At 54.2% G+C, this 17,665-nt stretch overlaps 3 protein-coding genes across 3 annotated transcripts; 2 read left to right on the top strand and 1 right to left on the bottom strand.

The window, feature by feature from the left end:
- Positions 1-5,908: 5,908 nt before the first annotated feature.
- Positions 5,909-7,946, top strand: EsH8_VIII_000590 (major facilitator superfamily domain-containing protein; the record flags this gene model as incomplete). The annotated part of the gene is made up of 6 exons (XM_083269632.1): positions 5,909-6,014; positions 6,088-6,397; positions 6,458-6,516; positions 6,570-6,609; positions 6,691-7,182; positions 7,238-7,946. 6 exons carry the CDS (start codon positions 5,909-5,911, stop codon positions 7,944-7,946), a joined length of 1,716 nt encoding a protein of 571 aa, XP_083129400.1.
- Positions 7,947-11,254: 3,308 nt separating this feature from the next.
- On the top strand, positions 11,255-14,442 carry EsH8_VIII_000589 (transcription factor domain-containing protein; the record flags this gene model as incomplete). Its single annotated transcript, XM_083269631.1, has 4 exons — positions 11,255-11,604; positions 11,687-12,559; positions 12,621-13,563; positions 13,627-14,442. 4 exons carry the CDS (start codon positions 11,255-11,257, stop codon positions 14,440-14,442), a joined length of 2,982 nt encoding a protein of 993 aa, XP_083129399.1.
- Positions 14,443-15,537: 1,095 nt separating this feature from the next.
- On the bottom strand, positions 15,538-16,508 carry EsH8_VIII_000588 (uncharacterized protein; the record flags this gene model as incomplete). Its single annotated transcript, XM_083269630.1, has 3 exons — positions 15,538-15,941; positions 16,060-16,302; positions 16,496-16,508. 3 exons carry the CDS (start codon positions 16,506-16,508, stop codon positions 15,538-15,540), a joined length of 660 nt encoding a protein of 219 aa, XP_083129398.1.
- Positions 16,509-17,665: the final 1,157 nt, after the last annotated feature.

Genomic DNA, 17,665 nt, shown 5'->3' with positions numbered 1-17,665 from the left:
CCCTTCGAAGGGTCACCAAGCGCCGCGTGGCGAAGGGCTAGGAGACTTTCCACTGCCCCTGAGATCCGGTCATCCGGGTCCAGAGAACATGGCATCCGGACGAGGGGCGTACTTCCATGTATCAGCACCATTCGACCGCTCGGACACGTTTGTAGCAGCCGCCTCGGTAATTCTACGGGTCCAGGCATTTTAACATGGGATTGCGACAAACTCACAATGAAGCACAAAGACGGCGTAAAATGAGAAGTCCGGATATCGTACGATAGCAGGCATAACACCTTGGGGAGACTCAACCTTCAGGCAATTGGGTACCCTATTGTCTACCCTAGTGGAGCCTGCCCAAGACATCCGCCCGCGTCACGATCTTTGGACAAGCCATTGCCGCACAGAGACCATGTCATTGAAGCCGAACCCCAGTACCCCCTGGTACCAATTGAGAAACCAGGTTCATCTCCCTCCCGGGCGGGACAGAGCGTTGACTTGGGTTGTCGAATCGGTTTCTGGCACGCGTGCAGATAAGAAGAACACTTTTTGATATTATTTACTTTTTTAGAGTTTGGGCCATGGTGCCGGCGCATCAATTTCACGACTAAGGTTATGACAGAAAGCTGTCAACATCTTGGACTTCTCATATCTATTCGAGAGTCGCCTGCATGACATACGTACATACAGGAACATGCCCCTGTTTCCGACTAGCCGTCTGCTGTTCCCCGGACCCGAAGCCAATATAGGCGCGGCACGCCTTCCAGACGTTCCATGAACTGTCTTCCATCGCCGAGGTACATGGAAGACGCAGCCAGCCATCCTACGTAGTGCTAGGCACTCCATAGCTGTAGAGAGGGGGAGCTGGTTGGTGTAGCAGTCTCAACAGCGCTGATATGCGTTTCTCAACCTTTGATCTGCCATTGTCCATGCCGTCAATTAGTTACTGTGTAGCGCGGTTGGTTGGAGCAGCATTTCATAGATAGATGATGATAACCGGTGTGGAAACAGCAAGTGTCAGGGCGGCGATGTTGCCTCTGGGTAGATACAACGCGGTACCTCTTCTTTGATGATGTCTGCGAACCAGCTACTTGACGTTTCGGCACCGGTTCCGGCACTCGCCCGATCAGGGCCCAGAGAGACGGTTGTATGGGGGTGCTTGGACTCTGTGCTGGGATTTGAGACCGGGTACCCTGGTCTGGTACAAAACGAAAACCAATTTCCCTGATTGTGATTAGCCTGGTAGGAGATCACCGCCATTTCGATTTGCGGGCCGACTTCGTTGGCGCTCGCTCTCGCCATCAGGGCTCAACTTTCTTCTTTGGCTGTCGACGGGGCTCGCAGATTGCACATCAACAATAGCAAGGCCACACACATTTGTGGCTATCGAAGCGCCCAGGGTGCACTAAGTTTATCAACGACAGCGAAACCGCGGACGCTATCCGTCCAAGTTTGGGAAGGGAGTAGATGGAAACCGGCCCAATCACCCAACACTGCATGTCTCCATGCCTTCATCAACAACAAACAATAACAACCTCCGGGTTCTGTAAGGGGATACAAAGAGAAGGTATTTTGGATCACCGACTCGAAGTTTTCTTAACGCGGCTGTTCGTGTCCTTCCAAGCTTGGCCAACAACAATTGACGATGTGCGGGGTGTGTCAGCGCCACCGACAACAGGCTTGGTTGACCAAGCCGATTGAGGCTCTCACGCTTCTTTCTTGCAGTTACCGAAGTGTTTCCGACCTTTGGAGGGCACCTGAGCATAGATCAGACACGCCTAGGCACCTATCCCTGACAGGGGAAGATAATGGGAACGATGATGCAGCTCGGGGAATGGTATCAGCCATGCCACATGGTTTTGGACAGGGACCAGCACTCCCCAATTTGATTCACTCATATCCTTCAAACCGGGGTAGACCTCGGTTCTCTGGTCGACGTTGTATGAGAACAGGGCATGCTGGGTATGAAGGGCGGTCTCCAGGGCACACAGGGCACCTGGCTCGAAACTCGTAGTGCCCAGGCCCAAGCCCTCACGCCAACCGACGCCTTCATTTTCCGCATTTCACCTCAAACTTTACGCTGACGTTCAGCCCCTTGACCTTGTCCGATGGACCGGCAATTTTGGAAGTGGCAAGTTGGCAAACATCAGACTCCTGACTATCACTTCCGGCTTCCGCGACGCCGACAAGGGCGATTCAATTGACCAACTGTGGCAAGTGTGTCCGAGCGCTTTAGGGCAATGCCTGAGAACCCCTACGAGGCAGCAGGAGAGGAAATGGTCGGCCAGAAATATATGGGCAAGGTAAATGAACAGCGGCAGATACCAAAGCGACAACTGAACAACTTAGTCTTTCCTCACTCGTAGAGGAAGGCCGCGGCTGCTGGGAACCCAAGATCTGTTATGGAGTATTCCAGGAATGGTCGGAGGGTTGACGGTCGACGGACAAGGATGGTGGCCTTTTCGAAAAAAAAAAAAAAAAAGACTTTTCAGCTCATTAGACCCCGGCCGCTTCATTTGTTGTGGCTCGTGTTTGCAACTTCACCGACAAGCCGGATGCCTCTGGAGAAGGGCCAACGCTGCGGCCTACCCGGCCTGGGGCCCAGTCTGTTGGTTCGTCCCTGATGTCCACTTGTCGCCAATAATTAACGTGACACCAGGGTTATATTGTGCGGCCCCATGCGTGGAACTGCCATGATTACAATACGCCAGGGCAATGTCAATCGGTCACTGGCAAACCGGCAGAGGTACCGTGGTACATCCACGTGAACTGGCTCCAGCCTCAAGGTGCCGACGTGTCGTGTCGGTCAAGTGGGCTAGCTGTACCAGGATGCAAAAACGGCGTGCCGTGACAAGAAGCTGGGGCAACTCGATGGTCGTCGAACAAGACAGCGAGCAAATAGGCTGACTCCTTGCCAGCGCAACAACCCCCATCCTGCGGAGTAAGATGCAGCGTCAAGTGACTAGGTGCGCGCAAGTAAGAAGCGGACAAGTCACGATATGACTCTTTGATGGAGGGGATGTGTAGAATGGTATGGATGGGAATCTGGAGTTGGGCTTGCATTCCCCCGCCCAAGCCATCCGTATGCCTACCTCTACACCGTTGGGTTGGGGGAGGGGGAGGGGGGTGTTCGGTCGCGCGCAAAAGGTCTGCAACTGTTGGATTCCAATCGGAAGCTGTCGTGGCCAGGGTGTGTCTGCGACCAACAGGGACTTGAGCCGTAAACTACGCAAAGTGCTTGAGCAAGCTGCAGCTCCGAGAGTCACTATTATCAGACGTCACAGCACATACAACCCCTAGGCTATTCACAGGCGGAAACACCTCTCGGCCGATAGAACTGTGTGTGCAACGTTTGAGGCGCGCACCTCCACAACCGCATGTGGTCACTGCAAGCACCAGTGCTGTATTACTACGGGCACTCTCTCGTATTCAGCACTATACCGAGGCAAACAGACCACCGGCCTTTCTTTGTGTGTACTTTGACGACGCGAGCTGCGTGGCATGCAAGCCCATCATGAGGGCCCAGGAGTTCGGCAAACGACCTCCGAGTCGATGGGCAGCGGCAGCGGCAATAGCTTATTTTTTCCTGATTCCAACACGCCAACAGCTGCGCAACGGGTGTCGATGACCGTCGGGAGGAACACTTTGCGGCCCTGGTCTTTCTTACACCGCCTCGCGAGCGCGAAAGATGAGGTGGTTCTATCCGCGAGCTTTGGCGATCTGATCCTCGGCGCTCTGATGCATTGTCTCTGGGGCAGCGATAAGCTCCGCGTGCCACAGGAACCGTATCCGCGTCCCACCTCATCTCGCCCAACAATATGGGCAGTACCCAGAGAAGGTTCAGGATCGTCCATCATTTTGATGACCCCCTTTCTCCGGGACCCCCAATGAAAGCTAGCGAGGCTAACGTCTTGTACCGGCGCTCACCGCAAAAAGATCAGGCAGCGCGGGGAACAAGTTTAGATCATACTGGCTAAGGAGCAAGGAGGCGGTCTATTACAGAGCCACAGGGACAGCCTGGGTTTTCCCCATGCTCCTCTTGAGAGTACAGCGCAGTACACTAGCGTTTGACCAGCCCTCGGCCGGTGGTCTGTCGCTTCCATCCATCAATTCCATGTCGGGCCCCCTGCTGCGCCAGAGCCATGCGACCTAAGTGCCGGGGGTTGTTAAACCTTGGGCCGTACATACGTACGCTACCTCGCATGCCGCCGTGCCTCACATTACGGACAGTGTGCATTCGTCCTTCCCTTCGTCTTCCCTTGCAAGGCAAAGAACGGCACTGCGGTACCCGGCTCGCTGCTCGCCCCCGCAAAAACCTGTCTTCGGATGCACCTTTTGCAAGCCCAACTGTCCGGAATTGCCTGCCAGAAAGCCCCGGAGACCACAGGGGAGAGCTTGAAGACAGGGCTGGAGGGAATAGCCAGAGCGGCTACGCAGCGCTGATGATGCGGATGGGTGACATTTGAGGATGGGAGGAAAAGAGCGGGATGGGAAAGCCGTTGCGTCGCGCTGCATTGCTTTTGCGTTACTGTACCTGATGGCCAGGTAGCTGCTACGCAGCGGCCATCGACGAGACGGCTCACATTGTTCTGTTCCTCCATCTGTAGTTTTTCTTTTCTTTTCTTTTTCTGCCGCCTCGCCTGCAACTACCCACCCCCCCAATTCCGAGTTGGCCCCAAAAAAGTCACACTCTCCCAATCCAGCCCAGTCCCATCAGGGCTCTAGCCTCGTTGCCTCTTGTGAAACCTTTTTTTTTCTTCCTTTCTCTGTTGATCCCTGTTTTCCGGTCTGGCGCCATCCTTCCCCGAGTCTACCACCCCTTGCCTACTTTGCCTACTCCGTCCATGTCGGTCTGCCGAGTACGTACCCTCTCTCACACACGCGCACACGCGCACATACTCTGCCTCTTTCCGTCTCTCTCGCTCAGTTCCTCTTTGTCTCGGTCACGAGTCCCTCTCTCCACCTCTCTCTCTCCCCTTCTCTCTCCCTTCCCTACCAACAGCAGCTCTTCCTGCGGAATCTCACCCGGGTACTCATCTAACAGGTACTGGCCCAGTCATGTACGTACCCTACCCACAGTTGTAAGGCGGAAGCTTGTGGCACTGGGACCGCCATCTCGACATGGACATGGGACCCCTCAACTACGTATGTATGGAGAAAAAGATGGCCCAGGGGGTACCCCTGGATCAGGTACAGGGCTTCTCAGGCCCCACGGCCGTCATGCCGGGCAGTTGGATCCCTTCCCACGACGTGGGACTTTCGCCGCCGCATCTCCCTGAGTCCCTCCCCGGTGGACAAGTGGGAGGATCGTCTTGTTGCTTTTTTGCGCAGGACATGCCCATGGTCACCGCCGTTCCAATCTTAGATCCAATTTGCTTCCGCGACCCAAGCAATGGTACGGTACCGGTGGCCTGTCCAACCCAGCTGGGCCTGGTCTGTCTGGGGTGGCCCTGGGCTTTGACGTCTCTTGGTCCTCTCATCATCATGTCCGCGCTCCCTTCATATTAAGTTGCTTGCTTCCCCAGAGCTTGCTCGTTCCTTTCCCGTCTGATACATTCTTCCATAAGGTAGCCCCTCTGCCACGGTGCCCGGATAGCTTTGGTCTTGCTCTGCTCTACTTGTTTTACCTTTGCTTTTTACCTTTGCTTTTCCTGGTTACATCATCAGTCTCCCACACCCAGACTCCTCCCTTTGACGAGACTAGCATAACAAATTCTTGCCCACACTGGCCTGGACCACTTTCACCACGATAACATCTTCTCCCTCGATTCTCAAGCCAAGCGGAACGCTCTGGATCCGCAGTTCCTATATATTGCAAGAGCGCCCACCCGTTTCCGAATTTGGTCTCCCTACGCTGGTCACCGAACTGCTGCGAGCACTGTAAGAAACTGGACCCAAGTTGCGCCTGCTTGGAGGATTCCCCAAGATGAAGAGATCGGGTTACATGACGGGAGGCCGTCGGGCCAGCTCCTCAGCGAGCAAATCGCAATCCACCACTCCGCCGTTTCCCATGAGACAAATGATTGTCCTCGGTATGTTTGCTCTCAAGAGTGCAGTGTTGCACAGGGGTCCAATGCGACGGCTGCTAACAGACATCGCAACCAGCACTGTGCAGGATATGCGAGCCGATTGCCTTCATGTCCATTTTCCCGTACATTTACAAAATGGTCGAAGACTTTCACATCACCGACGACAAGAGCAAGATTTCAGTTTACGCAGGCATGGTAACCTCCGCCTTCACCTTGGCCGAATTCTCGACAGGAGTCATGTGGGGAAGACTGAGCGACAAAATTGGTCGCAAGCCGGTTCTCTTGATGGGCCTCGCGGGCACAGCCTTGAGCTCCCTGGTTTTCGGTTTCGCCCCCAACTTGACCGTTGCCCTGATTGCGAGGGCTCTTGGCGGTCTTCTGAACGGGTATGTGCCTACTCAAAGTCAGCATGCAACTAGAACCACATGAGACTGACCCGCGCAAAGAAACATCGGTGTGCTGCAAACAACCGTTGCTGAGTTGGTTACGGTTAAGGAGCACCAGCGTATGTTTGAATTCTTTCCCCGGTTACAGAAATGGGGGACTAACACTGCCCAGCCCGCGCATACACCATTATGCCCCTAGTTTGGTGCCTCGGGTAAGTCAAGTTTGCGGCGAGCGTACCCCCACAACGCGAGTCGTCAAACTTTAATCGTCATTGTTTCTAACCAATTAACAGCTCTATTGTTGGACCTTTCATCGGAGGCGCACTCGCTCGACCCGTCATAAACTACCCCTGGCTGTTTGATAGTGGCACGATTTGGGAGCGGTACCCTTACCTTTTGCCGAACCTTTTCAGCGCCGCTACTGTGTTCTGCGGAGTCATCATCGGCTTACTCTTCCTGGAGGAGACTCACTCGGAGCGCAAGAAGAGGAGAGACCCTGGTGTCGAATTGGGAAAGCGTGTTATCTCGTGGCTGTCAACCAAGAGCTGCCAAATCCCGGCTCGCAAGGCGGAGAAGCAAGCTCTGCTCGATGACGACGAACTCCCCGGCTACCGCACCACCGAAAGCTCGCCTCAACTTGTCAGTTCTGCTTCTTCGATCCCCGAGCCTACGGAAACGCTGGATCTGAGCGACGTCTCAATCATTGAAGAGATTGAGGAGCAGCCGAAGAAGATTTTTACCAGACCCGTCATCCTGAACATCATTTCCTACGGTATCCTGGCATTGTAAGTTATACGCTCTTGCTGATGAATACTCGAGTTGCTGACCCTTCCCCCACAGCCATACCATGACTTTCGACCAGCTATTCCCCGTTTTCCTCAGTACCAAACCCTCCAGTAACCCAGAAACTCATCTTCCCTTCAAGTTCGAGGGCGGGTTTTCCATGGAGACCGGGCCCATTGGCATCATCCTCGCAGTCCAAGGAGTATACTCAATGATCTCGACGGTCTTCCTCTTCCCGATGGTGACTCGACGCCTCGGGCCCCTACGACTTTTCAGATTGCTGGCTATTTCGTACTTCGCACTGTACCTCATGACCCCCTACCTTGCCCTCTTGCCCGAGAATCTCAGGATGGTTGGCATCTACATCATGGTCATCTGGAAGTGTACTTTCTCAACCATGGCATACCCCAGCAATGCGATCTTGCTCACCAACTCGGCGCCGAGTCTGATGTCTCTCGGAACGATCAACGGCGTGGCGGCCTCGACGGCGAGTTTGTGCCGTGCTTTTGGACCGACCATCTCTGGCTTCCTCTACTCCCTCGGCATTCAAACGGGTTACTCTGGCCTCGCGTGGTGGACCAGTGGTGCCATCACCATTCTCGGTGCATTGCTCAGCATGCACCTGACCGAGCCTCGCGGACGGTTGGACGAGCCAGTGAAGGACATTGAGACAGCCGTTCAGCCTACAGAGACAGAGGGCCTGTTGGTGGCCTTGGAGGAGGACGACGATTACGAAGTCGAGGCCGGACCGAGCCGCAGGCCGTGATGAAAGCCTCCTTGCGCTCTCTTATTTCGAATTCGACATACAGGCGCTGCGGGATTTCACGAACCTTTTTTTACCACTTAGCAATCGGCATTTCACACTACGGCGTTTTATCGAGGGGAATGGACAACCAAGACATAGACTATCGTTCACGGGACACGACTGGATCAGAGAAAAGAGCTATTTGGATCACACGATATAATTCGGACGGGCCGGAGAGAGAGCATACACGGGATTCTCACGACTTGTCACTTGTTTTATTTCCTCCCATTTCCATCAGCGGGCTGCATGACGGAGATTTTTTTTAGTCCTTCTTCTTTTCGATTTGCCATTTTCAGCTTCTAGGGAGGGCGTTCATCCTCATGTCATGTATGGGTCAGGCGACGAACCTGAGACCAAATCACCGGTTCATGTTTTTTATCACTTGTTATTTTCCTCTTTTTTTTTTTTTTTTTGGCCAAGGAGTTGGAGATACCATGGAAGCCCCAAGGGACGCCAGACACTGGGAAAGAAATCAAGCGAAAGAGAAGGTCGGAAGGGGCGCACGAAGAAAAAGCGAATGGCATTTTTATACACATCCCAGAAACCAGGGAGAACCGATCAACCGCCGAGAGAGGAGGGATGTTGGAATGGAAATCAACCTTTTTTTTTTTCTTTCCTTTCCTTGGTGAAGTGGAGGGAAGGGATTTGTATTTCATGGGGTTTGACCTGCGAAGGTTTTTGCTCTCAATGTTTTAATGGTTTTCTTTTTTCTGTAGAGAATTGATGGGGTCCAATCCCTTTGCTTGGCACGCAACCTTTTTTTTGCACATTTTCTTTTTCCTCGGACCAAGATGCGACGTCGCGTGACAGACCATGCATGGCCTTGGAGGGAAAGCAGTTGGGCACAGAACTGCAGTGCTGCTGCACTGCATAGCGGCGTCTTTCAATGAGTGGCATTCGTTTACTTCGTCCAATGTTGTATTGGGTGTTTGAAGTGCCTCGTGGCTTGTGGGTGGGATTTATACCAACACCATTCTGATATCATGCCAGGGGTGTTGCATTAAGACCATGTGCTCGGAATATCGTCTTTGCAGGATGGGGTTGGCTTGCAGTTAATAACCTTGACAGCTCGTTTGACACCCGTTTCCAAGTGACGATCGAGGGGCCACGAGGCGTCCCAGTCTTCTGAGCTCAACCACCGGCATGAACGGAGCTCCCTCCTCCCTCCTGGCCAGTAGAAATACACCCATTTACAGCTTCATTGGCCCCTTCCTTGTCTCCATGTTAGTTGGCAGCTGCTGGGGTTGTCGCGGGGGGGGGGGGCAAGTTAATACTGCTGTATTAGTCTGGTCGGCAGGTTATTATGGTCTCTGTGGAGCTTTGTTCCGTTTGGAAAGATGATGCAGGCCGGCGTCGCATTCTGTCAATATGTCTGTATAGTTTTCACTGCCCAGTTATACCTCGCCGCGAAACGGTGAGGAAGGGGATGCTATTGGTAATGAAGTGAATTGACATTTGACAGCAGAGCATGCGATAATCGATAACAGCGGGGAGGTTGGATAACACACCCCCGTCCGTTAGCTCGCGTGCTAAGCTGTGTTGGGGAGGGCAGAGGATGGTAGAGAGACCTCGGTACTTGAAGTTAACAGACCAACTTGTCCTTGGCGGAGACGAGGTCGGGTCTATTGAGATCAATCGTTACCAATGGCGCCGGTATATCGATCGGTGAGGGTGAGATTTTGCCTCTTTCCTGATGTGAATCTTTTGGTAGCAGAATCTTGACCGGTCAAAATTGCAACTCGGAATAAGAAAGAGAAAAAAAGAAAAGAAAAAAAGGGTGTCATGTGAGCTGAAGCGAAGAGGGTTGGCTGACGGTGGTGATGGTGATGCCAAGCTCAAACCGTCTTAGGTTCGACGGATAGATAGGGATAAGGTGGTGTGCCGTTGACAGGCCAGGTACACGCAGCCGCGGGACATCCATCAATCAATCTGCAACAAGTCATTGTTGACTGCCTCTTTGGCTCAGGGTGTGTCGACTGATACCCGGCGGCCATCATGCCAAGGCAAAAACGCCAAAAGGTTCAGGCCCGGTCCTGCAGCGCGGGATGGAGTTCCCAAAGAAGGCATGGCCGGCCAGGATCTCGATGCGCGCAGTGCGGGGGGGATGCCGTTCCTCATCTTGCTGGTTTCCCTGCCTTGTGATGAAGGGAAAAGGATTGAGACATGCATCTCAAGGCTTGATATGCCCGGGTTGATTACACATCAGTCAAGAAGTTACATAGCTGTTCATTTGTCGTCTGTCCATTCGCACGCTGCAGCACCTGCAGTCACTTCTCACCTTCTGACGCTTCTTTACTACGACTCCAACCGCCCTCCACTTTCCGTCAGGCGCACCTCTCGCCAGCTCAGTTCCTATGGGGCCTGTTTCCTTATCAGCTGGTGAAGCTGCTTGGGTTGACGAAAAAAATTATATCGTCGCCCGCAGATTGGTCCCTCGAGACTAGCGCCTTACTATCCGTACCACACCCTTGCTTTCCCTCTCTATCCGGACGGACCTTTTTCTTGCCTTTCTTTGCCTGCGGTCGTAGGCCCAGATTCCCAATCTACATTTCACCGACCCTTCCCCGTAAGGTCGTAGCTGCCCGCTCTTTCGTTCCATGTCCCGCAGCCAGCACGGCCCATCCAGTTCAACGTCGTCCGTCCCGTGAATTGCGCCGGTGTATTATTTTTCTTTCCCTTGTTTAAACAAGCTACTGGGCCTCACTCTCGCTTGTCTACCCGCGCGTCCATCCCGACTCGACATGCGCAGTCCTGACCCGATCCTCGGCCAGATCCTCCGCTTCCAGAGAGATCCCAACTGAAGCGCCTTTGTACATAGCTCGCGCGAACGTGCTGCCTAGCCACCTTGTCGGGACCCCTCGTCAGCCTGCCCAGATACCTTTCCCGGCCCGGCCTTAGTTCGAGGGGGGAAAAAAAGGTCACCTTCCCCTACATCGGTGCCATTGCCTGGATGATGTGTGGAGCTGCCGCCGTGCAAGTCGAGATAGCGTCACAATAGCAGGTGCTCCAGCGCTTTGTATGCCTCACCGACGCCTTTCCCGCCGTTCCTCTCCAACTCTCCCAATCCCGCTCCCCCACCAGCGCCCGCTGACAGACCTCGCCCGTCTCGACTTCACAGAGCACCGATTCAATTCTTCCCCTAATTGGAGGGCGCACTCTGCCACCGACCGCCCCCGAACGCCCGACCGGCCGGCGGTGCCCGGAAAATACATCAAATCCAACACCCCCAATCCTCCTCCCCGAGCCCGCCAGCCCTGTCGAAAACGACAATGCCCGCCCACTCGCCGCCCTCGCCGACATTCAAGCCGACGAAGCGCCCGCGCCAAGGCTCCTATGACGCCGATGCCTCCCCGCCGACCTCCGCCGGCATAGACCAGAGTCCGTCCGCCGCCGAACAAAACGACCCGATCGCTGGCGCCGGCGCTGCCCTCGCTGCGGCCGACAAGGCTGGGGGAAAGGCAGGCCAGAGCAGCAACTTTCGCAACGTGAGCGCCTGCAACCGTTGCCGCCTGCGAAAGAATCGTTGCGACCAGAAGCTACCTAGTTGTGCGAGTTGCGCAAAGGCCGGTGTTGCGTGCGTGGGCTATGACCCTATCACGAAAAAGGAGATTCCCAGAAGGTATGCCGCCGGCTCAAGTTACTGGCCTCTCTCTTTGACAGCGCTGTCGTTGTTGATGATGTTGCTGACATGTGTGGCAAAGCTATGTTTTCTACCTAGAAACGCGTGTCGAGCAGCTGGAAGCGTTGCTTGCCAGCCATAATGTCCCATTCCCGCCCGCCGAGAACCTGGAACCCTGTTCACGACCCGGCACCGATATCGCGAAGTCGAATACCGATGCCACCCAATCGGCGCGCTCCGAGAGTATCGATGTGGCTGCGCCAGCGAAGAACAACGTGCACCGTCCTGATCTGGAGAAGGCCAAGAAGGCAGAGAGCGGGACGGGTATGCTTGATATCGTCAGCCCGTCCAAACCGCGCTCTTTGGCCTCGGCCTCGGGGGTCTCCTTCAACCGCGTTGTCTTCGCCGCTGTGCAGTATTCTGTATCGGACCACAACGGAGCTCAGGACCGGACCGGCGGCAAGGGTCTACCCATTGGCAGCGGGACCTCGATGCGCGATTCCTTCTTTGGTCTGCACACCAAGCCCACGATCCGGCCGGCCAATTTCCCTGAGAGAGATGTGGGGATGAGGCTCGTGACCCTTTACTTTGAGCACGCAAATCCTCAAATACCTATCCTTCACCGCGGGGAGTTTATGCATATGTTTGATCAGGCGTACGCCAACCCGGCCGGGCCGCAAGGGCCCCGAGAGCTGTATATGTTGAACATGGTGTTTGCGATTGGATGCGGCGTCATCGTGGGAGAGCCGGTGAAATCCGAGGGCTCGGGTGCTGGACCGCGCAACCCTACAGATGCGAACAAGTTTGGCCAGGCTCAGCCGGAGGAGTATCACGCAAGCGCCATCGTTCATCTCGAGGCTTGTCTCGGAAACAGTGGAGGGGGCTTAGAGGTGCTTCAAGCCGTGCTCTTGCTGGCCAATTTTGCGCTCCTGCGACCCGTGCCTCCAGGCCTTTGGTGGGTTCTGTCCCGGTCGCATCTATGCACTTGTGAATGTTCTTCTGACAAGGTCTCCTAGGTACATCATTGGCGTTGCTGTCCGGTTGGCAGTGGACTTGGGCTTGCATTATGAAGATGGCAGCGATGTGACAACCTCGGTGCTCGACCCTTCTGCTAAGGTCAAGGAAGAGAATGGCGAAGCAAATGAGTCGAGAAACGCACAGTCACGCGAAAGGGGCAGGCGGCTGTATATCCGCGACATGAGGCGGAGGCTGTGGTGGTGCACATACTCCCTGGATCGCCTGGTGAGCACTTGCGTCGGGCGGCCATTTGGCATCAGCGACCAGGTCATCACGACCGAGTTTCCCTCGCTTCTGGATGATCAGTACATCACTTCGACCGGATTTTTGGAAATGCCTGCCGATTCTCCTGAACCAAGCTACAAGCACGTAGCGTATCACTACTTCAAGCTCCGGCTGCTGCAGTCCGAAATCCTCCAAGTACTGCAGTATAACCAAACGCAAGTTGTGCGATCCACGGGTCAGAATCTAACCAACTCGAACATGCACACACACCTACCGTCACCATTCCTCGTCAAATTCGACTCGTTCCGCTCGTGGCGTATTGATATCGACCGGAGGCTGTACCAGTGGAAGAACTCGGCGCCGACGAGAGAGGAAACGGGCGTAGCGTTCTCGACCGAGTTCCTGGAGCTCAACTATTGGCAAGCCATCATCATGCTCTACCGCCAGAGCTTGAGCGTGCCCGCCTTGTTTGAAGGCGAGTACAACACTTCTAATGAGGTGAACAGCCCGACGGCATTCCAGGCAGAGCTGCGAGAGGATGAGGACAGAATCTATCTCAAAGTCGCTGAAGCTGGGCAGAAGATTCTGCGCATATACCGCCAGCTTCACCTCAGCGGACTGGTCAGTTATACCTACCTGTCGACTCATCACCTGTTCATGGCCGGCATATCATATCTCTACGCCATTTGGCACTCCCCAATCGTCAGGAGCCGGTTGGTAAGTTACCCCCCCCCCCCCTAGTGCGGTTGAAATTTGGCTGTCCTAACACGGTCACGGCAGACAATGGACGAAGTGGACTTTACCATCTTGGCCGCCAAGTCCGTCTTCACCGACCTGATTGACAAGTGCCCGCCTGCTGAGACCTGCCGCGACGCCTTTGACCGCACGGCCAAGGCTACTATAAAAATGGCCAACTCTACCGGCGGCTTCAACTCCGTACCGCCGCGCAAGATGCGCGAGAACAGATTCGAATGGAGCTCCGCTAGCGGCGACGGCGCGTCCACGTCGACGGTCAGCGTTCCTCGTCGCCGTCAACAGCACCAGTCACAGCAAAACAACTTCCAAATGGACCTCGCCCTGTCAGACACACTGTCGTCACCCAGCGTTTCCGTCGCTGGCGACCTGCCACCGCGCAACTCCCCCCGCGCCACCGACTTCAGCATGATGGCACCCGGCCAGGGCAGCCCCTCCGAGATCGACCCCTCCTTTGTGGCCTCGCCGCCGGTGCCGCGCCGCATAGCCGCCCAGCGCACCGGCAGCGGAGGATCCTTCATGACCCAGCAACAGCAGCAGGCATACAACATGGCCGAGTACCCCGATATCCAGACTATGGACTTCTTCCAGAGCCTACAGGCCAATTCCAACGGCGAGATCGGCGGCTCTGGGGACGGGGCTACACCGCAGCTCGACCTGGGGTTCGGCATCAACTGGGACAATATGCACCATGACTTTAGTGACGGTCAGCAGATGAACATTTTTGACGGGTTCTTCTTTGGAGGCCAACAGCAGCAGCAGCCGCAACAACAGCAACAATCATCAGACCAACAGCAAGGCACCAACGGAGGAGGAAACACCAATGGAAGAGGTGGAATATAAGCATGATGAGCGACCTTGAAATTGCAGGGGCACTGTTTCGATGCAATAGAACCATCGGGCATTATATAAAACGCAATCTACTCGAAAACGTGAGGGAGATATGCATATAATTACTACACGTATGAAAGATATCAACGATGGTCGACATGAATCAAAAAGGAAGAAAAAGCCGGGGAAGTAGTCGAGACATCGGGAAAGCCGGGCAGTAGGCGAGGGCACCTGTGAATCGATGGGGACAAAATTCGGATGGGGCATGGACTGCGATGAGATGAGAGAGATTGAGGGAGGGGGCCAGACGGGTCGGTATATAAAAAAAAACAAAAGGGGCTGAGCAGGTGCGAGAGGATACCTAGCTCGTGGGTGGTCATTTTATTTTATATATTTTTTTGGTTTGTCTTGTCTGTATTTGGTATACCCCCCAAAAAAGCGAGCGAGAGACAGCTAAAACTGGAGGAGTATGATGAGGTGAGGTGAGGTGAGGTGAGATGGGAGCGGTGGGCGGGAGCGGAGTGGTGAGGGTGTGGGTGAGCCAACGAGATGTGATTGATTTTCTTGTTATTTTTCTTCCCTCTTTAAAAATCACAGACGGAGATGCCCCTTTCCTGTTACATGGGTGGTCATCCTCGACGCTCTTCTTCCTGCCCGAGTGAGACTGCTTCGCCGGAAGTACTCGACAAATGAGAAATACCAGCCAGCGTAACTCATGAACACACATACACACACACACTAATTAAGCCGACGCCTAGAGCTCTTAGAATTCGCAACGTCCTCGCATTCCATCACTCGATGACTCCGATCGGAATCTACCCTGGCGGTCCCGATTTGTACGGGTTTGTGAGATTCTTGCGGCCTTGTTGTTTTGTTCCTTGACCGTAGATGAGAACAATTGCAGCGGCGGCTTCACCCACAATTTAGTTGGTCAAGTGTCCACTCTTATAACCCGGGCCACTACCAAGTGGATTTCTAGGCGATCATATTCAAGAGTACACCATACAATGAACCGCCAATAGGCGGTCTCCATAGTGCTAGACGCTTAATCCGGTTCTCCTGGGCCCCTTTCCCTCACTTGATAGCTTCCCCTCCGTTCATCATATCTCAATCCTTCTTGTTCTCCTGGCTGTTGCTGATGTTGTTTTCGGCCTTCTGCTGGAAAAACCAGGTAAGGGGGTATCCAAAGAAGGCGCCAACCACGCACAACGATGTAGCGAAGAGAGTCCAGGCAAGCCAGGCCCAGTAGCCGAAGAATGGAACGAGGAACTTGATCCACTCGCCGACCTGGTAATGGTCCTCTTGGCTGACAATGAACTGGCGCTGGCGGCTGCCGATGGTAGCGGCGTCTCCTTGGCCGCGGGGCAAAGGGTTTCCATTGGAGTCAATCGTGCGGGTCTCGAGTCTCAGGACCACGACGAAGTCGACGGGTGCCGAGTAGAAGGGCACGAACCAGAGGCGGAAGTCCTGGCGCATCTTGACATAGAGTAGGTTGTTCTTCTGGTCTTGGACTGTAGAAACTGTCAGTATTGGGCAACAAATCTCGACGTTGCCACATGTGCCACCGTCCCGTACCGGAGAGTTGGAGAGAAGGTGTCGAAATGGCAGCGGAACAAAAGGCTCACGTACCGGATGATTCGATTTCCATTTCAATATTGGGACTCAGAATACGGTACCAGCGGTAGACCATGAGAATCAACCAGCGCGAGTTAATGGTGAAGAGGAATGGGACCTGAACGTTTCCAAAGGACGGGACATGGCAGAAAGGATGGGTGAAGGCGGCGTCTTCGGTGAAGTTGGAATAGAGGGCATTCTGCTGCTTCTCAGGAGAGCCCTGGACCAGGTCCCGAATGACGGTTCTGATCTCCTTTACTGTAGAGAGTCATCTGTCAGCGATACAGGCCCAATTTGGCAGAGAAGCAAGTGGGTTGGCTCGAATATAGACTACCCGGAGCCTTTGAGTCAGGCACGGGCGCCTCTCTTGGCTAATGTGATCGACAGCTGGAGTTTGTGCGGATGTTGCGCGGGTGTTGTGCCGGCCAGGATGCAGACATCACATGCGTACCTGGATGATCCATCTTGCCCAGGGTCAGATATGGAATGGTAGTATAGTGTTATAGCGGTTGCTGCTGCTATCGGTCTTGAGCTGTCGACAAGCACGTCTGCAGAATGGGACAGGAAAAGATGCAAGAATATGCGACGGTATTGGCTTATTGTGTAGCACTGAGCAAAGACGTCTGGTAGTTGAACGACGAAGGGGGAGAGAAAACGGAGGAAGGTCAAATATTTAATAATAATGATAAAAGGGCACGGGCAATTGCCGGCTCTCGAAAGTCCGCTAGAGGAGGGGAAGCTACAATGTCTCGACACGGTAAGAGCTCTGGATTGGCATGGGGAAAGATGCGGGAAAGGTATAGAATGCGCCTCTCAGCATCGCTGCCGAAGCTCGCGGGTGATGTCATCCTGAAACTATTGGGAGCATGGTCCCTCCAAAGCTGTCCGGGGAAAGCATGTGAAATGCGGCCCCGGTTCTGTCATTGGTCAATCCTGTTGAGCACCTGCCACCGTTTGATTCGGGTTAACCTGACGGGAATACCTACCCTCTCCCCTATCGTCACCCAGAACCTTGTCGCATTTCACTCGTCTGGACCGGTGTGTGCATGTTGCAGATAATGGACGACAGGCGCACTGGGACCGAGTCTGAATGCTTGCCAATCCCAACTGCTCACATATGGCTCACGATAATTGAGAGGGAAACAGGAGAAGGCGGGAAGAAGAGTCCGGAGTACATCCGCACATGAGTATTCGGCGCCCATCTCAGTACTATTATTACACTCAAAACTTCTCCAAACGCTCGACCTAGATGTTCTTCATCTCGCCCAGTCAAGCTGCATTATCGCCAGAACCATAACAAGCAGTATCCTCCGACCAAACAGCACCCTTTCTTGTGCAGTCCACTTTACCGAGGCTTTGCTCCAGACGTCATCACCCGCAGTCATGGGGTTCGGAACCTGGCGTATTCGGGAATTGCTGGAGATCAACACTCCGGGATATGGAATGCGGGCTTTCGTATTGAAACCGAACACGTCCTCCGCCATCTCCCTCGCATCCAATGTGGTCCCATCCTCGTTATTCCATCTGATCTCCGGATTCTCTCCGGCTCCGATCGGCACCTCCAATGTTCATCTCCGTGGTTGGCATTCATTGCCCAATCATCAACGACCCCAACACATTC

The sequence above is a fragment of the Colletotrichum jinshuiense genome, chromosome 8 (genome assembly GCF_051148585.1).
Source record: "Colletotrichum jinshuiense chromosome 8, complete sequence".
Classification (NCBI taxonomy): Eukaryota; Fungi; Ascomycota; class Sordariomycetes; order Glomerellales; family Glomerellaceae; genus Colletotrichum; species Colletotrichum jinshuiense.
Note: the sequence above shows the minus strand (reverse complement) of the source record. Positions and strands in the feature narration are given on the sequence as shown.